Source organism: Rhinatrema bivittatum, chromosome 4 (assembly GCF_901001135.1).
Source record: "Rhinatrema bivittatum chromosome 4, aRhiBiv1.1, whole genome shotgun sequence".
Classification (NCBI taxonomy): domain Eukaryota; kingdom Metazoa; phylum Chordata; class Amphibia; order Gymnophiona; family Rhinatrematidae; genus Rhinatrema; species Rhinatrema bivittatum.
Genome location: NC_042618.1, coordinates 67,118,165 through 67,143,345, shown reverse-complemented (window position 1 = coordinate 67,143,345; position 25,181 = coordinate 67,118,165). Strand labels below are relative to the sequence as shown.

The window sequence follows — 25,181 nt, the reverse complement described above, 5'->3', positions numbered from 1 at the left end:
ATTAATTATAACACCTTCTTCGAACAGGAGGAGTCTGACAGGTTCCTTTCCAGCCACTGACAGCCCTCCTACCATTGGTACAGTTCTGGGGTCTTTTGATGTCTCCAGTGCTGATTGTTCGGGCACCTAAAGACCAATCTGACCCTTCTGGTGTCATTTCTCCTCACTTACAACACCCTCTGATGTCATGCGATGCACCCAAGTGTAGTACAAACCTATCATGGGGATCTGTGATAGATATGGTTCTGCTGCATTGAGGGCACAGCTGAAGCCTACTAGACAGAGCAAAAACAAAAGAGATGCAAAATCGAACTTAATAGCGACAGAGGGGCGATGGCTGGCAAGCATAAACAAACAATCTCACTGCCCTGGACAACAGCAACAAATGGAAACTTGAGAAAAAAACAAACAAAAAAAACCAAAACAACAAACAACCACATCTAGGAACTACAAGGGACAAAACCATGGAACTCCAGTGATGGAGAGCCAAACCCGAAGAAAAAATGTCAAAAAAAAATCCATACAAAAAATCTTCAGTATAAAGCGAAGAGGCTCAATCCACGGAAAAAGAGAGACTCTGAAGGGACCCCGCGAGGACATGTAATACAATAGCATGCCTTGGGCATGCCCAGTGAGGCTCAGTCAAAGTTCTAGAAACTGATATAGTTTTTCCATGTTCGACTCCCACAGACAATGTCACCCATACGTGAGGGCTGCCATCCTGCTTGTCCTTAAGAAAATTATGGAAACCATACAATTAAACTTGTTTTTTTTGGATTCTAAAGTTCTAAAGATGAGAGGCACAAGGCGACAAATGTCTTACATACCGGAAATAAGGTACATCATGGCTTAGCTCTTCTGACTTCATAATGTTTTCTTTTATTGAAGGTTTTGAAATCATTCCAGATGCAGGAAGATCTGAACACATTACTATAGGCATACTTGAACTCATTTCAATGTTGGCTTTTGCTTCTGCAGAGCAATCTGAAAAAATAAAATTTAAATTCTGATTTGGAGACTCAGCATAATTCTGTAAATCTAGTAAGGCCCCTACAATCAGTTATGAACTCTAAGCATATTAAGGGGGGGAAGAGGAATAAAAAAAAACCCTATAGATGTTTTTCTCTTTTATATTTTATAGATTTTAAAAACTGCATCTAAAATGGATTTCCATTTTTGGCTCGGCAATTACAGCTTTGCAGCCCTTCCAGGATGGAGATAAAAATTTGATCTTATGATGACTCAGAGCTAGAGGTGTATTATTTTATGGTATATAGAGCCATTCATTCCTAACACCAGCATATAGGAATCCTTGAGAAATATTGTGGTATTCTAAGCAGGAAGGTATAGTTCTTCATCTTAAAAAAAAAAAAATCAACTTTTTCTATCATTCCCTACACAAAAACTAACAAGTATCTTCAACGCTCTGTGCGAACAGGCCTCCTCCAACATGGGACATTATCTGCAATGCACTTGCAAGTTTGCTAGGATCCTGGATATTGAGGTGGCTACCTTTGGGAGACAGATAGGTGGATAAGAAAGATTAAACCACAACAGGATTCAAGCTGCAGGCAGTTTCTATTCAGAATTCAAGAAGGCAGACAAAACCAGAAACAGAACAAACTCTGGCATACCCAACAAAGAAATCCAAAACAAAGTAGCTTTACAAGCTCTGATTGCTGCTTACATAAAAGGACAGTTAGGACTCCAATCCTTAGTGAGGCATCTTATCTAGGCTTTCACACTTTCCTAAACTAGTGAAATGGCAGCCATTAGTCAGCAACATTAATCTTTAGAGTCCGTAAAACTTAGCTCAGATCACATATAGGTGGTCATAGGGGCCAGTTTGGCAGATGTAACTCTTCAGTTACATCACATTTGTCTTCACCATACAGCTGTTTAAATAGGTTTATTTTTTTATATAAGGCATCAGAAAGTTAATATGTCTGATCATAGCTCCCACATAAAAATATATAAATGTGTGCATTTTAAAACTTACTTTTTTACGAAAATACACTTAAAGGAAAAGATGTTGAAAAAAAAATCACCTCATCAATCCGTCCACCAGCGGATGGGAAAAAATTGTAGAACCATCCAAACCCCGATGGTATGTTCCTATGGCATTGAGGTGAACTCTCACAGACGTGGTCTGCAGACCAGATTCAGAAAGGAAGAACAGATAGTCTAATAGTGCTGAAGAGGAGCAAGAGAAGGGGTCTAGGCCGCGACCCTCGCACCAGGAAGAGAACCGCTTCCACTTTAGATTACAGGAATTTCTAGTGGAAGGCGTTCGTGACTCCAGAAGGACATGAGATACCCCCTCCGACAGCCCGAGGGCCTCTACAGTGATTGGTCAACATCCAGGTCGTAAGGGCCAAAGCCCGCAAATTGGGGTAGTGGTGCCTGCCCTAGTCCTGGGTGATGAGGATTTGATAGACTAGAACGCTCATTTGATAGAATCCCCCATTTGATAGACTAGAACACTCCTCACAGAGGAGGGTCTCGCAGGCAAGAATGACTGGCGATAGCAGTCCCTAAGAAAAGACGGCCACCGAGGCCAGCAGGTATCTGTTATTTATCTGTTGCAAGGAGTTGGCAATCTGTAATAGATCTGTTGCCTGATGGGAGGAGCAATCAGATAGGAGTAGCAAACTGTTATGAATCTGCTGTAGTTGTGGGTGAATCCCTGGGCCGGTAGCAGATGACCACGCTCCTGGGAGGATATCTCGAGAGGGACCACTGGCTAGGCTTGAGTATGGAGACAGACACACATTAGTTCTTTTATTAAACAGGTTTTTGAAACCACCAAAGGTTTCAAAAACCCCGGCAGGGCTGTAGTCCCTCAGGCACTGGAACAGCGATCCAGGATGGCTGAGCTGTTGAGAAACTGTAGAAAGTGAGTAGGCAGAGTTCATGAACAGAACTAGATGACAAAACCCGCATAAGGTCTCAAGGAAGCTCAGGAGCTGGAAAGATGTAGGCCCTCGAGGATAGAGTACCTGGTTCCAGGGAAAGCTCTGAGAGAGCGATGGTAACTCACAATTGTTTGAAGCAGCAATAGCTTCCAGGCAGTAGAGAATCTTCAGAGTGTCCAGGAACATGGGCCCTCGAGGAGCGAGTACCGGTTCCTATCTGTAATCTGAAAGTAAAGAAAAGAGCGAGGCCCCCGAGGAGCAGGTACCTCTGGTAAGTCCGAGGAGGCAGAGTAGCTAGAACGAATCCAATCCGAACCCAATCCTCGCTAACTCAAAGAGATAGCGAAATAGAGACCTTTAAATATTGGAAGCGGATGACGTCATCTCAGGGGGACGCCCCTGAGGTTCGCGCCCTTGCTGGTACTTCAGAGCACGCGCGCCATAGGTCTTTAGGCATCATGGCGGATCTGCAAAGTCAAGCCAGTCCGGGGGACGCCGGAGGGAGACGGCATGGAGACGCCGTGGCAGCCAGCCATCCATCAGACCCGGAGGGAGTCGCCACAGAGGTAAAGAGGGCGGAGTGAGGACGTCGAGCAGCGACTGTCGCAACAGTATCAAAGTGACTCCGGAGCAGGGGAAACCCTGGAGGGCCTCCTGATCTTAAAAGACCTCTTAAGTCCCCAGAAGAGAGTTGAGGCACAATCACTGATTGCCGAGGTGCCGAAACGACCAACCCACCACAGGCAGCCAGCCTCGGATGGGGGAAGTTGCCACTGTAACCCACAGAGAGGCCCCAGCAAAAACAGTCCAACGAACGCAGTTGCCAGTCCCCAGCCCTGGCCTCCAAAGAGATGTGCAGATTCAAGAATTGAGGCCCAGGTTCAGAGAAAACCTTACCAAGGACGGGGCCTCCCCACAAAAATGGAGTTTTGGACATGGAGAGGTCTAAAGACACATTCCTCTGCTAAGGGAGGAGATGACTCCTGAACCACTCTCCCGATGTCTATTCCCCTCAGGGTCTGACCAGGAACGCAGTCCTAGAACAGTCCTGTTACTGTGCAACACAACCTGTTGTGTCCGCCTGGAGGGAAAAACACACACACACACACGTCCAGACAGCAGAGGGTGACTGGAGGAACGAGCCCTCTGCTATAAAAACACGCTGAGCGGTACTCATGCAGTGGGATCCCATCCTAAGGATGGCAGTATACCTATGATCTCATGCTCCGTGCCTGTGGGCAGAATCCCACGCCACAGCTAGGACAGCGCACCATGTGCCAGAGTTGGTGGCTACACGCTGCCCCACGACAAAGCAGAGTGTGTGATGATGCTTCCCCCGACAGTGCTAGTCAGTACTGTGCAGTGCAGAACTGATGAGGAGGCTGGGACCATGACGGGATGATGGCAGAACCCTGGTATGGCTGAGAATTGCACAGACAAGGAGAAAGCCATCTGCCATTGCCCGAGGCACTTGGAGTAGATGCCTAGCCTTCCCCGACCACACATATTGTGCAGTCACATTAACATAAACAAATTAACAAGAAGCTTTGACAACAAACTGAATCACCTTTTAATTATGCTTGATCTATCTGCTGCATTTGATACAGTAGATCATAGTATCCTAATATCAAACCTCGCCAACATTGGCCTTACTGGAAGTACCCTCGATTGGTTCTCTTCATTTCTAAATAACAGATCTTTCAAAGTTACCTTCAATAACTCTTCATCAGATCCCTTCCCCCTCGAAACAGGAGTTCCGCAAGGATCCGCACTATCTGCCACCCTCTTCAATATTTACCTTCTACCACTATGTCAATTCATTTCTAAGCTTGGAATCACCTTCTATCTCTATGCCGACGATATCCAATTACTAATCCCTATAACAACCACCATCGAAGAAGCCATAAGCCTCACAGTAAACTACCTTAAATCAATCAAACGTTTTCTAAACCAACTAAAACTTAGCCTAAATATGAACAAAACCGAATGGATACTTATAAAAAGAAACATATCAGCTCAATCCTCCCTAATACCCTGCATTCAAATTGACAACTCCTTCATTCAAATGAAGAATCCAATAAAAGACCTGGGTATCTGGCTAGATAATGAGCTAAGCTTTAAAAACTGTATAGCCATAAAAACGAAAGAAGGTTTTTACAAACTACAAATTCTAAAACACCTCAAACCCCTTCTTTACCCGAATGACTTCAGAACGATTCTACAATCCCTTATTTTCTCGAGTCTAGATTACTGCAACGCAATCTTTCTAGGGCTTCCGCAATCCACGCTAAGACCACTGCAATTATTGCAGAATGCAGCTGCACGAATTCTCTCCGGCAAAAGGAAGTTTGATCATATCTCTCCTACATTAAAAAACCTGCACTGGCTACCAATCTCACAAAGGATTAAATACAAGACTTTATCTTTACTACATAATGAAATCTACAAAGACTCATCTCTAAACAATATGATCGCAATACTCAAATCACCACGTTCCTCAAGGTCATCTGAAAAACTACAACTAGTAATTCCCCCCCTGTCATCTGCAAAATTATCCACAACTAGAAATAGAGCCTTCTCAATAGCAGGACCCATAGAATGGAACTCTATTCCAAATCACCTAAGCTCCATCAGTGATTCCAAATCCTTCAAAAAAGAATTAAAAACATGGTTGTTCAGACAATCATTCACTGACTGATTTGAATAAACACACTCCTCATCTCGAACTCCAATACCTCGGTAATAAACTTATATCTCATAATAAAGTTGTAAATGTAATATTATATATAAACTGTATAATACTAAATTGTTACTCTCTGAGTTGCTCTCACATTTCTATGTAATTATTTACAAGTTTAATTGCTGTTACATGTATGAATTTGTTACAATGTGAACCGGGGTGAAGGCTTTCGGCTATACTTCGGTATATAAAAGAATTTAAATAAATAAATAAAACTCAACTGGCATGAAGAACAGTGCGATGACTGCATTCCCAGAACCACTGGTGATTTGAATAAAGCATGACAGCGGGTGGTGGTCTATGGCATCATCCCCTCCAGTACCCTTAGAGAACGAAAGCAAAGAAGTTCCTGCGACCAAAGGTGCCCATAGGGTTCTGTGGTCATGTCCTGCAGCCTCCGATTGCAGCCATTGGTGCCCAGAACAGTGAAAGTGCCCATAGGGCCCATGGCACTTTTAAAATCACCAATGCAAAGCCACAACAAGTGCACCCAGCAACTGTGCACCCAGGGCTTCGATGGAGCTTAACTGAACCGTTCGCCGGCCTATAGCACCATCCCTGGCATCACAGGCACCCGCAGACACTGGTTGCCCCGATGGAGATGCCGGTGCCTGAAGGTATCGATGTACCAGTGGTAGCAAGGAGGCCATGGGCGTCTGCAGGGAGGATCACCAATGCCCAAAGGAACGGATGACAGCCAGCGCCATCGACTGCTCCCCTAAGCTTACTAATTCGTCCAAGGGTGTCGATGCAGTGAGCTCGATGGTCTCACAAGTACTAAGGCTCCAATAGCCATAGCCCATGAAAGGACAGTACAGAGCTCCTCAGTGCCTTGTAAAGGACACTACCAAGGAGCCTAGAGGGCACGGGACCACAGCGCTCGAATGCTCCAGCTTACCAAGGTCTCATGGTGATCCCACAACTGGGCCATCACAACCCTCGCCTCATCTCCGAAGAGATTCTCTCCTGTACACAGCGAGTCTTTCCTGTACCTCCAGTCGGAGATCCGAGGCCCGCAGTCATGCCATTCTGCAGGCGCCAATTCCCACTGCAGAGACTCTTGCTGCTGTCTTGAAAACATTATATATTGACTGAACCTTGTATTTTCCACACTCCATGCCCATAAGCACCAGTGATAAGATGTCTTGCTGCTGGGCTATTTTTTTTAACTTTTTAAACAGTTTCCAGTGCAAAGTGTTGGGTTTGTGGCATATTGTGGACTCTTGGTCGAAGTGGCGATGACTCCTCCCACGGGGAGGGGCCCCGTGGGGAACCACAGCGATAGGCTAGACTCTAGTAAGCAGACACTGAGGGAAGAAAGCTTTATTATACTGCTGATGTAAGCTGAATCTTGCTTCAAGGAAGGGATAGTATTGTAGGCCAGCGATTTCACAGTAAGCTCAGTCTCTATAGATGAAGGTCTCACCCGGATGTTGCGAGGTTGGTAGTGTTCTGCAGCACGGAATAAGCTGAACCTGAAGGGTGGAATAAGGAGAACTGGAGTGTAGCGATACTCACAGAGTGGCAGTGCTAGTAACTTCCTTGTAGAAGAATGGAGAGAGGGACCAGAGGTCCGAGTTGCAGAATACCCTCGAGGAGCGAGTACCTAGGAGCGCCGAAGGATCCTGGAAGAAAGTAGATAGGAACCCCGAGGAGCAGGTGTCCTAGTTTATGTAGTAGAACCCCGAAGGACAGATAGAAGCGAGAGGCCCCTGAAGAGTGGGTACCCAGAGCTTCCGTAGGAGCAAGTTACCCTGAAAGGTAGAGAGGAATCCAAGCAAGCAGCTTAGAAGCGGTCAGAGTAGCAAAACCGAAGTCCTTGCTAACTCACTGGGCTATAGTGGATCGGAGGTTTAAATACCCGGAGGTACTGACGTCATGCGGTGGGGATGCCCCTGAGGTTCCCGCCATGACTTGTTCAAAAGTGTAGGTGGCGTGCACGCGCGCACCTAGGAGACCTCAGGAAGAAGCAAGGCGGACGGGGACACCCATGCTGTGTAGCAGACGCCGAGGGTTTCGGCAATCAGCACCAGAGGCAGCCATCCTTCCCAGGGAAGAGGAAAAGGGTAGAAGAGAGGTGAGGCAGAGCAGTCGCAGCTGTCTGCGACCGACGCAACACAAAGATAAGAGAACGAGAAAAACAAGGGAAAAAATACCCCAAACCCACCCTTAAGACAACAAAAACTTCCTTCCGGAAGGAATAAAATCTGGCAGACAATCGCTATTCATGTGAGCGACAATACAGGTTTTCAGTAATCGACATCATCATGCCCTCAAACCATGACTAGCCTCCTGTGATTGTGCTAAGTAGTCTGGTACTCCCAATAGAGGGGCCCATACTTTGGTTTAAAACATATTTTGTTTGAGCAAATGGGTGAGCTTCTCCACCAAAGCAATTTCATGTACCCGATTCTGCCACCTACTTAGTGTTGGATTAGACTTCCACATCGAGGCTATCGTGAACCTCCCAGCAAGTAGTAATTGATCAGCCAGCCTTCTTTGCGGGGTGGTGAGATTGTGTTCCCCCCAGATCCCCAAACAAACATAATTCAGGCTTGATATTAATTTCTTGTCCTAATATCAAGTGGCACTCCATCTTAACCAATTACAAAAATGTACAAGATGTTTGCAAGACTACCAAACATGTATATAAGAGCCTAATTGGCCACAACACCACCAACAGAGCCCAGTTGAGGTTGGGGAAAACAGTGTAGAATAGGGGGTACCTGACCATCATTTCAAAGCAACGAGCACATACGGATATCCTATGCACCCCTTTTCCATATACCTTCCCATTGCTGGTAAGTTAATTCCATGTGGAGATCCCAATTCCATTGCTGTATGATACCCAAAGGTGGATCTCTTTGAATTTGGCTTTTCTGCTAAGCTTTATAGAAAAGAGAAATACCTCTGTGAGGTATACAGGAAAATATAAGCATACGCTCAACCGGATCAGGAACTTGGGGTTGCATCCCCTATCCTCAAATCGACCCAGCTGAGCCACCAAAATTATTGTAAAAAATCTGACTCTCCCTCTACCTCAAATTCATCCCTGAGATCCTGAAAAGATTTAAGCTTAGTACTGTCATCTTTCCATAGTTGCCTCAGAAATTTGAAGCCCAATTTTATCCAATTGGAGGCATCCCGAGACAGCATGGATGTCGCCAGTCTAAGGTTGCGACGCAAGGGAGTGAGCGCAGAAAGACCCTGCTCAGGCCACTTTAATTTCCTGCTCATTGCTATCCAGATTTTTAAGGTGTATGTAATATGAGGACTAGCCCCACAAGCTTTCTTGGCACCTACAAGCAATTCTGGCTGCAATAGCAACATTGGTAAATCCACACTCCCCAACAAACTTATCCTCAAGCGGATACCAGGGCACCATCTTTTCCCTATGAAGCCACACCATAGCTCCCACCAGGCCACAAGCCCAGTGGTAACTCTAGGAAAGCCATTCCACCTGCCACCATAATGTTCACAACTTAATGAGCGCAGGCTTCTGGTGCCAAATACATTTTTGCATGGCTCCATAGAGAACAGAAAAAAAACCTTCAGGCAAGTAATAAGGAATGTGTTGAAACAGGTACATCAGATGAGGCAATATATTCGTTTTCAGAACATTAATCCTGCCAGCCCAATAAAGGAAGTGATTGTCCCAACCCGTGAGGTCCCTCTTAATCTTGGTGACCACATGTGCATAATTAAATTTGTAGATGTCCCCTGTCCTGCATGGTACCCATATATCCAAATATTTAAAGCCATCACTTGCCTTCCTAAAAGCAGAGAAGCATCTTGATATCTGCGCAATCCCCAGAGGCCCCAAGGGGAATACTTCAGATTTAGTAGATTAATTTTATATCCAGAGATCTGACCATACTTGGACAATATAGCTAGCACTTTTGGGCTGGATAGCCCAGGATTGGTCAAGAAAAGAAGGACGTTGTCCGCATACAGGGAAATGACATATTTTACTCCTTCCACTTGAAATCCCGTCACATCAGGATTTTCTCTGACCTTGTGCGCAAGAATGTCAATGGCCAAATAGCAGAGAGAGAGAACCCATCGCGTGCCCCTAGCAATGGGAAAAAACTCGGAACAATTGCCATTAGTGAGCAATTTAGCACAAGGATGAGCATAAAGTATCCTTATCCAATCCCGAAATTCCACCTTCTCTAGCACGTTAAATAAAGCCCACTGGAGGCGGTCAAATGCCTTTTCAGCATTTAAGGCCACCGCTATGCCTGCCATGTGTGCTTGCTTTGCCAAGGCTATGATATTAAAGAGCCTCCTAGTATTCATGGATGAGACACACTGTTTAATAAATCCTGTTTGATCATCTCTGATTAGTGTGGGCATTACCATCTCGAGTCGTAACTGCAGTATCTTCGCCAAGATGTTAACATCAGAGTTCAAAAGCAAAACCGGGCAGTACGAACCTAGATCCGATCCATCTCTGCCCAGTTTATGAAGCAGCAATAGAACCGAATCAGACATGGTGTGCATAGCATCAGGATTACTCCTCAAGTATTCAAATGCCTCTTTCAATTTTGAGCCTAACTTGAAAGGGAATTTTTTTTTTTTAAAGAAGTCTATATGAAAGCTGTCCGGCCCCAGGCTTTTACCCTTAGGAAGACCCATGATGGTCCTATACACCTCTTTCTCCATGATAGGGGTCTGTAATCTATCCATTTGCCTTTCAGTAAGTGATGGCAATTCAATGCCCATCAGATATTCCTCTCTCTCACCATCCAAGCTTTGCTCATTTTTGCCATACCGGGTTTGGTAAAAGCCCTTGAAGACATCATTATTGGACTGGGGGCTCGGACACCTCTTGCACATGCTTCCAAAGGTTACGTGAGTTTTGGCTCCTGTAGAGCTCTTAGGAAGTGATGTGGGCCACGAGCATGGCTCCCGGAATACTTTTCTCCCAAGAGCATCCATCGCTCTATGACCCTTCCCCAGGGTTGCTGAGGCATGTGTGCAAGAGCGCTTGGCCCTCTTGAGAGCGGATTCGACCACTACTGACTGGTGTGACAGCTGAAGCTTTTCAAATCAAATAGCTTACTGGATGAGGTAAACCCCATCCGCCATCCTGTTTACAGGATACACTGTGAGGGGGTGCTCCCAGATCCTCAGCAGCAACTCCTTAAAAGATCTCGTGCACCAGGACCGCTATGATATCTTTAAGAGTCTCCACGAACTGGAGAATTTCCAGCATCTTGTGCCTGGACTCCTCCTCAGTCATCAAATGAAAAGAGATGGCCTCAGCCATCGCCCTCACAAAGCCTGCAAAAGTCACGTCCTCTGCTGGATACCTCCTTCATTCCTCTGGAGGAGACTGTTCTGAGGGGAGTTCCTCTCAGTCCTCTAAGGAGGATTTCGCAGAGTCATCCTCCCAGGGGTCATACAGGGCTTCATCCTCACTATAATCCACAGGGAATGGGGCCCTAGGTGCTCAGCCTTCGTCCAGAGGCAGGCATCGGTGGCACCAGCGCTGTACCTGGCAAAGCTGTATGGGAGGCTGCAGACCTCAGTGCCTCTGCCGGCCTTGATGGAGTTTCCTCAGAGGAGGAACTTGCAATGAACACTGGATCAGTCGAGGGAAGCATCGGTGCCCCACTGGGCATCAATGCCTCCTGGGAATAGACGCCAACTGGGTTGGTAACACACCAATGAGCACACAGACATTCCAGCAGTGGTTGCAGCAGGGAGAACGAGGGTCTCTGCACAGTCTATGCTACCAGCTCTATGCCCGTTCAACTGCCAGCTGGACTCTGCACTCTAACTCCTTCTCGAAACTTACTGATGCAAAAACAGACTAGGAGGCAGGAGAGGTTGCCCGATCTTCCTCAGATCTCAGAGGTAGATCGGCAACCAACACCAGGACAAGTGGAGACAGTCACAGACCCCTAGCATCGATGAAGGACAGGCACTCCTCACCTCAGGCTCACTTTGGGGGCATCATGGCATGCGCCGGCACCATCCAAGCCCAGCACCGGGCATTCAAAGGTGACCAGTGCCGATGCTTCCTTGGCTTTCCTCGGTGCTTGGCTAGGTCTTTCCCCAGTGCCAAGGTCGATGACAATGAACCAGACGTCCTTGAACTGGAAGAGAAAGACATGGGCTGGTCCCCGGCGCCAATATCCGCCTGCATTGACGAGACCAAACAGCTCCACCGATGTCGATGGCTTGATGTCCATCGGAAAAGCTCCAAGGTCCTTTGGTGCCAATGCCTCAGACTTTCTTGACCCAAAGAGCTTCTCCATCTTGTTGAATTGAGTGCAACCTCCCCTTTGAGGTCATCTGGTTGCACAAGCCGCAACCCAGATGTCATGCGATGCCCCAAGGCAGAGGATACACATATTGTATGAATCCGTGATGGACATGGTCCCCGGGCACTGGGGGCATCAACAGAAACCAGACGAGACCATGCCGATATAAACACAGAGGGAAAAAAACGACAGGAGATGATGGCAGGCAACCAACGCCAGTGGGCACTGAGGCGGGAACGGAAGCAAAAAAACTTATCGAACCACCAAAAAACCTGACTGAGAGGCTAAGGAGAACCGAAGAACTCACAAAGAAAACATGCGAAAAACCAAAAATTATTGGTGGAAAAGTTTTCCAAGACAATTTCAGAAGAAAAGCCACAAGCTCACTTCACCACAAGGCGAAAACTCTGCGGGGAAAAAAAAGACTGAAGAGGGACCCCGCGTGGACTCATGGAATATGACATGTTGGGCATGCTCAGTGTGCCTAGTCAAAGTTCCAGAAACTTTGACATAAGTTTTCTGTGCCAGGCTCCATCCAATGATTATCATCCATGTGTAAGGTTTACCATCCTGCTTGTCCAAGGAGAATCAGATCATCCAAATAGTCACTTAAAATTTCTTTGTTTTAATAACTTCATCTGCCAAACTGAAAATCTTTCTGGGCTCTACCACGTACCCTCTGGGGCTGGGAACCTGCTCATGAGCCTGGAAGAACCAGATGCCTGGCCTTGTGGCCACTGAGAAAAGGAAAAACCCTGCCTAAAAACTCCAAAAAGAAAGGGCAACCCAGTGTGTAGAATCCTGTTGCACCACCAGAACATCCTGACAGAGAATAAAGTATTTTCTGGATTACACTATAGATAAGTAGAAGTGATATCACAAAGAAAACTGTGTTTTCTGCTTCCATCTAGTGGAAGGAGGCAAGGGAGGGGGAGAAAAACCCACTTGTCTAGACTGGTGTAGCAGGAAGAGAAGGAAGTAGCCTTTTCAAACTGTAAAACAGAGTTTCTTTCTTCTTACTATTAGATTTATTTTCCTGAACTATTTGGTGCACTTACCCTTCACATACCCTTGTGAATTTTGTTTTGTCTGACATCAGTAACCAGTAAGGAGAAATTGCTACTTACCTGATAAATTTCCTTTTCTTACAGGCTGATTCAGTAAGGGGGTCGAAGAAGCACGTCCAACCCCACCCCCCCCCCCCCCGAACCTAATAGCGCCCGCAACATGCAAATGCATGTTGATGGCCCTATTAGGTATTCCCGCGCGATTCAGAAAGCAAAATGTGCAGCCAAGCCGCACATTTTACTTTCAGAAATTAGCGCCTACCCAAAGGTAGGCGTTAATTTCTCCGGCCACCGGGAAAGTGCACAGAAAAGCAGTAAAAACTGCTTTTCTGTGCACCCTCCGACTTAATATCATGGTGATATTAAGTCTGAGGTCCCGCAAGTTACAAAAAGTTAAAAAAAAAATAAAAAAAATTTGAAGTCTGCCCGCAGCTTGAAAACCAGACGCTCAATTTTGCCAGCGTTCGGTTTCCGAACCCATGGCTGTCAGCGGGTTTGAGAACCGACACCGGCAAAATTGAGCATCGGCTGTCAAACCCGCTGACAGCCGCCGCTCCTGTCAAAAAGGAGGCGCTAGGGACACGCTAGTGTCTCTAGTGCGTCTTTTTACCGCCGGCCCTAATTTGAATACTGAATCGCGCGCACAGGAGAGTGGCCTGTGCGCGCCGTTCACCCGCTCTCCAGCGACTTTTACTGTATCGGCCCGTTAATAAGGAGAGGTGAATCCAAAACCAATGGGTTATGCACCTCTGCCAGCAGATGGAGATGGAGCAAAGCTGACATCACAGTATATGTACCTCTGCAGTGACATCAGCCTGACAGTATTCTACGCAAAAGCCAACTGTGGACAAACTAACAAAACTTGATTAACAGATAACCATTCCAGCATTCAGCCAATGGGAAAACACTGAACTCAGACAAGGCGTGTAATAACACTACTCTAGGGACTGGACTGACACCAGTACTCCCTAGAACAGGCAACCACGCAGCAGGCAAGTGGGGGGAGGTGGATTCACTTGTCCTTATTAAAAGAAAAGGAAATTATCAGTTAAGTAGTAATTATTCCTCTCTTAGCATATGGACAGGTGAATCTAAAACCAGTGGGATGTACCAAAGCTACTCCTGAACAGGGCGGGAGGTTGTCCGTGGTCCAATCCAAGCCACATATGTAAAGGCTGTGTCCTCTTGGGCCTGCACATCCAGGTGATAATGCCTGGAAAAGGTGTGTAAAAAGGATCACATTTCAGCTCAGAAAATGTTGAGACAACAATCCAACCTCTGCCCATGACACTGCCTGAGCCCTAGTGGACTGAGCCCTAACCTGACTAGGCAACAGCTGCTCAGCATGCACATATGCGGCCATGACTACCTCCTTAATCCAGTGGGCTAATGTAGCCCGCAAAACCGATTCATCCTGTTTACTCCTGTTGGAGTAAAAAGAGCCAGACCATCTTCCTGAAAAGTTCAGAAACCTCTAAATACCACTTGACATCCAAGAACCGTAACAGGCAATATTCATCCACATCTCTTGCCCTGTCCAGAGGTAGCAGGGAAATAGTTTCAAGTAAAAATCCAAGACCACTTTTGGCAAAAACGAAGGAACAGTATGCAGCTCTATCGCCCCTGGAGTCACTCGTAGAAATGACTCCCAGCAAGACAAGACTGTAGTTCGAAGACTCTACAAGAAACATTTTTAAGGTTGAAAAATAGGACCCACTAACAAATCCAAAACTAGATTGAGACTCCACAAGGGCACCAATAACCACAAGGGAGGACGAAGATAATTCACTCCTTTCAAGAAATAGGCCACATCCAGATAAGCCCACAAGGGTCCACCATTCATCTGACCTCAGAAATAGGCAAGAATAGCCACCTTTACCTTTAATGAACGAAGGGCCAACCCTTTACTCAATTCATCAAGCAAAAATTCCAAACTGAGTGGGATCTTAACCTAACGAGGAAGAACCAGTCTATCTTAACACCAAGCCTCAAACACTCACCAAAACCGCACATAGGCTAAGGAAGTGAAGAACTTTCTTGCTCATAGCAAGGTGGCAATTCCCGCAGAGGAATATCCATGCTTCAGCAACCGGGTCCTCTCAAGGGCCATACCGTAAGACAAAATTGATTTGGATCTTTGTGACGAGCAGGTCCCTGCCGTAGCAGATCTGTGTGTGCCAGAAATCAGTGGGGAGAATCTACCAGGAGCCTTTGCAAATCTGTATACCATGGTCTTCTGGGCCAATCATCCCCATACGACTCTCTATCTTCCGAATCATCCTGCCCACTATGGGCCACAGGGCAAAGGCATACAGCAGCTTGTCCACCGAAGGCATCAATGCCCAAAGACTTTGGATCTCTCCTGCAACTGTAGAAGCGAAGGACATTTGCATTGCGAGAAGTCACTAGTAGGTCCAAAAATAGAAGGCCCCAGCGATCCACTATCAGCTGAAATGCCTTGTTTGACAATTCCCATTCTCCTGGATCCAAACTGTCTGCTGAGAAAGTTGGTCTTACTTTGTCCTTTCCTGCAATGTGTGAGGCTGGGATCTCCTGAAGATGCAGTTCCGCCCATTCCATAAATTGAGCTATTTTCTGCGACACTTGCTGGATCTTGGTTTCACCCAGCTGACTGATGTAAACCACTGTCGTTGCATTGTCCAACATTATCCGGATCACCCGACCCTGCAATCTGTCATCAAACTGCAAGCATGCCAACCGGACCGCATGGGCTTCCAGCCAATTGATACTCCAGAGAGAAACTTCTGTACTCCAGCAACACTGGAATTTGTTGCCAGAGGATGTGGTTAGTGCAGTTAGCGTAGCTGTGTTTAAAAAAGGATTGGGAAGTTCTTGGAGGAGAAGTCCATTACCTGCTATTAATTAAGTTGACTTAGAAAATAGCCACTGTTATTACTAGCAACAGTAACATGGAATAGACTTAGTTTTGGGGTACTTGCCAGGTTCTTATGGCCTGGATTGGGCACTTTTGGAAACAGGATGCTGGGTTTGATGGACCCTTCTCTGACCCAGTATGGCATGTTCTTATGTACCTTGCAGTTAGCTCCTGAAAGTGAGCTCTCCAACCCTGGAGGCTAGCATCTGTTGCGAGTACTAACCAGTCTGGTGATCTTAGGGAAACCCCCTTTCTTAGAAGATCCACTTTTAACAACCACTGCAGTTGAGTACAGACCTTCATCGGCAGGTGGAACCGAATCAAAATAGTCTTGAGACCGTGTGCTCCAATGAGACAGCAGAGCACACTAAAAAGGATGTATATGCGCCCTCACCACCACTTCCAGTGTTGCCGCCATCAATCCAAGCACCTGTAGATAGGACCACACTGTCGGGTGTATTGTGTTCGTGAATAGATGCACTTGCGCCATTAGCTTCTGAATACAGCCCTCCGGCAAGAACACCCTGCCCTATTTCATGTCGAACTGAATACAGAGATACTCTAGTGACTGTGATGGCTGAAGATTGCTCTTGGCCAGTTTCATGACCCAACCTAGCTCCTGCACTAAGGAGGTAACTGCGTGAAACCTGGAAGCTCTCTTCCAAGCTCTTGACCCAAATCAGCCACTCGTCCAAATACAGGAGTACCAGGATCCCATCTTTTCTCATTTCTGCTGCCACCGCCACCACCACCATAATCTTGGAAAAAGTTTTGGGCAAGGTGGCCAAACCAAAAGGTAGTGCTTGAAACAGACGATACCTCAAAACTGCGAAAAGCAGAAATAGTTGATGCTCTAGTTGAAAGGGAATATGCAGGTATGCCTCAGACGGATCCAGAGACATCAGGAACTTTCCAGACTGTTCTGCCATTATCAATGAGCGCAAGATTCCTATGCAAAAATGAGTCACATGCAAATGATGGTTAACTCCTTTGAGATCCAGGATAGAATGAAAAGAGCACTCCCCTTTTCTTGGGTTCCATCTGATGATGTCACCCATCTGTGAGGACTACCTTCCTGCTTGTCTTAGGAGAATGTACACTCCACTGCCTGGGTATTCTGCGGAGAGTACAGGCACACACTATGAGTACGTCCTGAGGAACACTGCAAAACTCCAGTGCATAGTCTTATCACCTCCACAACCCACTGGTCTGTCGTGAGCTCGACTTACTTCAGATAAAAAAAGAGAGGCAACCTATCTCCTGTTCCCGGAGGTGGGTCAGCACACCTTCATTGGGAGGTTCAGGTGCTCCACTATCTGAGTCTGCGCCTCATCTGAGCTACCTGGTACAAAAGAATTGAGATCTACCCAAAGGTAGAGTCCTCTGAAAAGCTGCTCCTCTAGAGGGTCGAAAAAGTCTGAACCCTCTAGTACAGAGCTTTCCAAACTTTTCATGTTGGTGACACACTTTTTAGACAAACATAATTTCACGACACAGTAATTCAGTCTAATAGCAAATCAGAGGTTAAAGGTTAAACAAACGAAACATATTTCGACAATTTATGTAAATATATAAATATATGTAAATATATATCCTTAAATATATAAATTTATATAAAATATATATCCTATAATATATAAATATATATCCTATATATAATATATAAATTTATATAAATATATAAAATATATATAAATATATAAATTTATGTAAATATATATCCTTAAATATATACATAAATAAAATGTTTCATGACAACCTATCTCATGAAAACCTCTCATTTATATTAAAAATATATAATAATCCAAGATTAATGTTGTTATAATTTATTAGTAACAATAATAAAACAAATTGTCTGTCCCCCACACACTCATCTCTCTCACCCACCCAAGCACATGTCTGTCCCCCACACACTCATCTCTTCCCCCCCCCCAGCACATTTCTGTCCCCCACACGCTCATCTCTCCCCCCCCCCGGCACATTTCTGTCCACCACACACTCATCTCTCTCCCCCCCCCCCCCCCAGCACATGTTTGGCCCCCACACTCATTTACCTCTTCTTTTTGATTGTTGCCAGTTAAATGCTTCACTCCCTTCAGGGTTCAAGCCTGCCGTGCAGCATAAAACCTTCCAGGATCACCAGACACTGTTGCTTGCAGTCAGTACTCCTCATGGCCAGGCCTCCATCGGCAGCAGCAGCCAATGACAGGGACAGCTGGGCTCAAGTCCCACCCAACAAGCCCAAAAAACCCGTGATTGACAGCAAAAATCGCCCAACAATAAGCAACCCACGAACTGGAAAAAAAAAAGTGACTCTCTAGGGAAAAAAAGCCCAAACTCGCCTTGGAGTTGACTGGGCTTGCGCGACACAACTGCACACTGCGACACACAGTTTGGAAAGCTCTGCTCTAGTACAACCTCTCATGCCGAAGGATTGCGGTACCTGTTTCTTATCCTCTGGTAATCAAGGAACCATGGACTCACCCCACTTATTGGCCATTTTCTCCAGCTCACTCCCAAACAAAAGCGAGCCTTTGAAGGGCTACTTCGTGAGGTTAGACTTCGAGGTTGTATCGACCAACCAATTTCTTAGCCTTAGCCGATGCCTAGCCACTATTACTGAAACATGGACCAAATCGCAGCCCGCATCTACAAAAAAGGCAACTGCTGCTTCCATTAATGCCCTGAAATTTACACTAGATTCATTCATCTCCTGAAAGAGCAATAAACAAGAGCGAGCCACCAGGGAACAACAGGTAGCTATCTGCAAATTCACTGCCATTGCTTCAAAGGCATGTTTAAGGATAGCCTCATTTCTCCTATCCCATGCATTCTTCAAGGCCAACACCCCCCCTCTACAGGAATAGTAGTCTGCTTGGTAATAGCACACACAAGAGCATCCACCTTCAAAAAAAAGCAATTGTTCTCTCGCAACTGGATCCAGGGTGTACAGTCCTTCCAAGACATGTCCTCCTTTAAAATTAGCTTCCGGGGCACCCATTCAAGATCAGTTAACTCCTGAATGGCCTGAGTATTAGGTAACAAACATGAGGCTTTATGCAAGGAAATCAAAATGAGATCTTTCTTTGGCTCAGATATGCATTCATCCTCAGGTACTCCTAGCATCTTCAAAGTCTAGGAAATCAAAGCTGGTAACTCATCTCTATGAAAGAGCCACAATATAGTTCTATACAGCTCCAATCCTGGAGGAATTTCCCCATCCTCCAGGGAGTAAGGATCTGTCTCATCATCTGTGCCATCTGGGTTCTTATAGGAAGACTGGCTCCAGGCATACCCCAACACTTACCCACAGCACCTGGAATGTGGGATTTTACCACCAATGATCCTGACTTGTTAACTTTGGCCAGGGCCGGGGACTATGCCTGAAGGAAGAAGTGCAGTCCTTGAAAACATTCTACCCAAGAAAATGCAGAAGGATCCATGCCAAAACCAAGGGGTAGCTGTCCTGGGTCCACTGAACTACTTTTCCTCACTGATGAACCAGTAAGGGGAGCTCCAGAATCAGGTGGCCCTTCTGTAGCAGTTTTTCTATTGCCGCACCAGGCTGGGAAGAACTAGGCTAGTAAATCAGATGGGGATAATTCTGCCTGAGCCTCCAAACAGCGCAGACACAAATTAGAGGGAACAGATTGAGATGCTCGAATATGACAAGCAACACATAGGGCAAGGCACTTAGGCTTCTTCACTATGGGTGCCATCAGACTGCCAGTTCACCCTAATAGGCACCTAACATAGTGCAACCTAAAATATTAGACGCTCAACACTACCTAAGTGACCAAACTGAGTTCCCCAGGACGCTCAGACAGTGTGTGCAAAAAAGCACATGTGTGTACGCTCAAGTGGGCATCCCGGAAGGCACTCCTATGTGCCCAATGAGCCACACAGTCAGGCACACAAGCACGATCCGACGGAAACTGAAGAGGGCAGTCTGCAGCACACAATATTGCACGAAAATGCTGCAGCGGCCCACCACGCAGTGAACCAGACGAGCCTTAGAGCGGGACTTGGTCGGAAGGTCTGCTCCCACCCCCTAAACTCCACTGGAGGTGGGAATGACCGTCGGATCGCACGCTAAGCATAGAGACAAGTGGGGGAGGGATCCTTACTCAACTCCCCTTCTCTTTATCATTTATTTTAAAATTATCCTTTGCACTCAGCCGGTACAAGCTGAGCTCAGGTAAAGTTGGTCTCCAGCTGCGGGAGGAGAGGGCATAAACATTCACTGCCGCGCTTGGCTTCCTGCACCCGCTTGCCTTTCAGCTGGTTTTTTTTGGTTTTTTTTTACAGCTAAGTCTACGCCAGTTGAAAAACCAGCTACCAGACCAAGGTACTCATCTTAGGGACCACAGAAATCACCTCAGGAATTCACAACTAAGGGAGGGACCATAAGGTATCACCATAGGATATTTCGCCCTACTCTTTTTTTTTTTTTAAGAAATCCCCAGTAGGGAGATGCACGTCCACCATCTGCAGGAAACTGAAAATACTGGTGGGCTGATGTCACTGCAAGGGTATATATATTATGATGTCGGCTTTGTTCAGTCTCCATCTGCTGGTAGAGATACATAACCCACTGGTTTTGGATTCACCTGTCCATATTCTAAGAAAAGACTTTAGACAACTTTCGTGTGCAGTGTGGTCTTTTGAGACAGATTGGAATGGTGTGCAGAAGATCTCCCTAAAGAGAGGAAAAATTCTAAGGGCCTTGAAAAAGTGATTTTCCCCCACACCTTATGCAGGAAGGACCAGGGAGGCATGGATACAGTAATCGCCTATGACCCTCATCAGGGTAGTGGCAACATTTAAAAACATTAAAAAAAAAAAATGCAATAGTACTTCCTCAAAAGTTCATACTTAAGGGTATATCAATGAATTTAACTGGGACTTCCTGTGTCATAGTTCTATGATCCTTTTTTTCTGTTTGCCATTAACTTTACTGCATATTATAGTATTTTTCTCAAATTAGTGGGAGATACAAAAGAAAAAATTAATCTTGCCAAGGCCAGTTTAAGTACAAAGTAAATACTTTCTAATCATGGTTTAATATACAGCTATGACTGAGTATACTGCCTCACCTTTTTCTGGAGTTGACAATGACACACCAGACATTTTTAGCTCATGACTGTCTGGATCTGCTTTTTCTTCATCCGGTGAAACTTGACACACGGATGTAAATTTTTCTGTCATCATTAGATTTGTATCTTCAGCAGGATTACTAAAAAAGTGAAAACTGTGTTAAAAAAAATCTCTCACAAGGATCAAAACTATATTATGTTGGAGATCATTAAATTATATATATATATTTTTTTTTTTTTTTAACTGACCATCCCTCAGAACTGGAATACCAAGGTAGACATCACAAAATCAAGTTTAATTGAAACCCAGCTCCAAACCTCTCTCCCCGCAATGCACCCTCCCAAAATAAATTACATTAGAGTAGCGACAGGAAACTTTGATCCTAGACTGCAGCAAACAAGTTGGGTTTTCAAAATTATATATATATCTCAAGAGACAGGGGAAAGACGCACGTATTGTCTTCATTATATGCAAATCTATCGTGTTCTCATTGTGGATTTCCTGAAAGCCCAACTAGCTAATGCCTATCCCTGCATTAGTAAACACATAATGCTAAAAAAGGTTCCAGGGACCAGCCTGGTGGCAAGTACATTGCAGAAGGTCCCCACTTCAATTCTTGAGTCAGATAGGATGCAGAGGAGCATTCATAGCCCTTGGAGAGGTGGGGGCAGGGTGCAAGTGAATGTGCCAGGGTCATTGCTTAAGGATGACACCTAGTAGCCAAATTCAAGGTCCATGATTACAAGGTTCAAGGGGCCGCAGTGCTCAAAACTGTCACTGCTGTATGTTGGTGTTGGTGTGTGTGGAGGGAAGAGGACGGGATTGGTGGTAAGAATTTAACATAGGGGGAAAATCTCCAGATAGTTGCAAATTAAGTGGCATGATACCAGATCCCAATCCTAGCTCCATTTGTGCTGGAGGTAAAAAGCAGGAGGAAATTGCTGGGTCAAAAACCCTTTCCAGAAAACTCAGCTTATCAAAAGTGATGTGCTCTGAAAATAAAATCCATCATTCCTGGAAAAAACAGAGCTCTACAAAGGAGCAGTCAAAAAATAGCTAAGGCATCAGGGTAACTGATGTTTAAATGATATAGATATAGCAAGTTTACTTACCATAAAAACTGTGTTCTCCTTAGGATGAATTAGCCATGACACTTAGGTGGTGTCATCCAACAGCACCAAATGGCATCTTCTCTCAACTCAAAAGCTTTTGCTCTACTAAGCATGTGCGTGAGTTACCGCATGGGTACTGCCTCATGAGCCCCTCAATCAATTTTAGAGTTAAGTTTAGCTAGGTATTTAAGCCTCCAGGGAAGCAGGTGGGTATTAGGCATGGCTAGCTCATCCTGCTGTCTATAGAGAACACTTTACATTAAGCAAACAAACTTTCTACATCAACAAGCAGGGCTGAATTAGCCATGATTCAGGGGGAGTCCCAAGCTGAGGGTTGAGGTGGAGCAATTACTGAATAAAGCAACTTGAACCACTGTGGAATACAGATCACTGAATGAACAGGCTAATCAAACCTGCTTGTCCAAATTTACTCTTGAGAGAATATCCAAGACAGTAATGAAAAGCCAAGGTGTGCACTGACAACCAAGTTGCAGGTTTGCAGATGCCTTCGATAGGTATGGCTCATAGATGAACAATTGCTCTCACGTTATGAGCTACAATGAAGTTCGTAATTCCTAGCCAATTAGCAAACATTTGTTTGGCAACTGCTATGCCCAGATGGCTAGGATCATAAGAGATGAAAAGTTGCAAAGCCTGGCAATGCAGCTGAGTTCTATTTTGATGGTAAGCCAAGGCTCTCTTACAGTCCTATGAATGAAAGGCTTTTTCACCTTCATGCACATGTACCTTGACCTGAAGTAGCTCCCATGGTTTGCAAGTAAACGGGTCCAGGGAGCTCTGAAACCAGGAGGAAAACTATTTCCATTTAAAGCTGTAAGCCCTAATTGAGAGCTTCCTGACAGATACTAAAATGTCTTCAATTTCTTTGGTTAAGGATAAAGATGCAATCCACGATTGTTCAATATCCAGGCTGTTAGGTTGAGAGGGAGGAAGTTCAGTTAGTACAGATGGTCCTCTTCTTAAGTCCATAAGGTCAAATCAACCCCTAGAGAAATTGGGGGGAGGGGGGAACCAATGGCTAGCTGTACTATGTACAAGAGCCACACTTAGCTGGGTCATACCGGTACAATAAAGTATCAGGCAGTTCCAGTCCTTGAACACTTTTCCTACTGTACTGGCTGTTAGGAAAATTGTACATAGTACTGCTAGCCATTGGTTCCCCCTCCTCCCAATTCCTCTAGGGGGTTGATTTGACCTTATTGACTTAAGAAGAGGGCCATCTGTACTATCTGAACTTCCTCCCTCTCAACCTAACAGCCTGGATATTGAACAATCTATATGGGTAGAAATCCCATGTGTGTTGGGTAAGAGTATAATGATAGGAGTATACTACTGTCCACCTGGACAAAATGGTCAGACAGATGATGAAATGCTTAGAAAAATCAAGGAAGCTAACCAATTTGGCAGTGCAATAATAATGGGAGATTTCAATTACCCCAATATTGACTGGGTAAATGTAACATCAGGACTTGCTAGAGACAAAGTTCCTGGATGTAATAAAGGACTGCTTCATGGAGCAATTGGTTAGGAACCAACAAGAGAGGGAGCTATTTTAGATTTAATTCTTAGTGGAACGCAGGATTTGGTGAGAAAGGTAATGGTGGTGGGGCCACTTGGCAACAGTGATCATAACATGATCAAATTTAAACTAATAACTGGAAGGGGGAAATAAGTAAATCTGCAGCTCTAACACTAAAGTTTCAAAAGGGAAACTTTGATAAAATGAGGAAAATAGTTAGAAAAAAACTGAAAGGTGCAGCTGCAAAGGTTAAAAGTGTTCAACAGGCTTGGACATTGTTTTAAAAATACAATCCTAGAGGTGCAGTCCATATGTATTCCACACATTAAGAAAGATGGAAGGAAGGCAAAACAATTACAGTCATGGTTAAAAGGTGAGGTGAAAGGCTATTTTAGCCAAAAAACACATCCTTCAAAAATTGGAAGAAAGATCCATCTGAAGAAAATAGGATAAAACATAAGCATTGTCAAGTTAAGTGTAAAACATTGATAAGACAGGCGAAGAGAGAATTTGAATTGAAGTTGGCCATAGAGGCAAAAACTCATAATAAAAACTTTTTAAAATATATCCGAAGCAAGAAACCTATGAGGGAGTCGGTTGGACCATTGGATGACAGAAGGGTTAAAGGAGCTCTTAGGGAAGATAAGGCCATTACAGAAAGACCAAATGAATTCTTTGCTTCCGTATTTACTAATGAGGATGCTGGGGAGATACCAGTTCCGGAGATGGTTTTCAGGGGTGATGAGTCAGACGAACTGAACGAAATCACTGTGAACCTGGAAGATGTAGTAGGCCAGATTGACAAACTAAAGAGTATCAAATTCACCTGGACTGGAAGGTACGCATCCAAGGGTACTGAAGGAACTCAAAAATGAAATTTCTGATCTATTAGTTAAAATTTGTAACCTATCATTAAAATCATCCATTGTACCTGAAAACTGGAGGGTGGCCAATGTAACCCCAATATTTAAAAAAGGCTCCAGGGGCAATCCAGGTAACTACAGACCAGTGAGCCTGACTTCAAGTGCCGGGAAAAATAGTGGAAACTATTTTCAAGATCAAAATCATAGAGAAAGATAAGGTTTAATGGAACACAGTCAACATGGATTTACCCAAGGGAAGTCTTGCCTAATAAATCTGCTTCATTTTTTTGAAGGTGTTAATAAACATGTGGATAAAGTTGAACCGGTACATGTAGTGTATTTGGATTTTCAGAAGGTGTTTGACAAAGTCCCTCATGAGAGGCTTCTAAGAAAACTAAAAAGTCATGTGATAGGAGGCGATGTCCTTTCGTGGATAACAAACTGCTTAAATGCAGGAAACAGAGAGTAGGATTAAATGGTCAATTTTCTCAATGGAAAAGGTTAAACAGTGGAGTGCCACAGGGATCTGTACTTGGACCGGTGCTTTTCAATATATATATAAATGATCTGGAAAGGAATACGATGAGTGAGGTTATCAAATTTGCGGATGATACAAAATTATTCAGAGTAGTTAAATCACAAGCGGATTGTGATACATTACAGGAGGACCTTGCAAGAC

At 44.9% G+C, this 25,181-nt stretch overlaps 1 protein-coding gene across 4 annotated transcripts in view; it reads right to left on the bottom strand.

The window, feature by feature from the left end:
• The window catches only part of DLGAP5 (DLG associated protein 5), a 214,075-nt gene that overhangs the window by 116,159 nt on the left and 72,735 nt on the right, over positions 1-25,181 (bottom strand). For all 4 annotated transcript variants that reach the window (XM_029598267.1, XM_029598268.1, XM_029598266.1 and 1 more), the window contains exons 9-10: positions 20,987-21,126; positions 828-984 (exon numbers count right to left, since the gene is read on the bottom strand). In XM_029598267.1, coding sequence (XP_029454127.1) covers positions 828-984; positions 20,987-21,126 — 297 coding nt within the window. The remainder of the gene's footprint in view (positions 1-827; positions 985-20,986; positions 21,127-25,181) is intronic.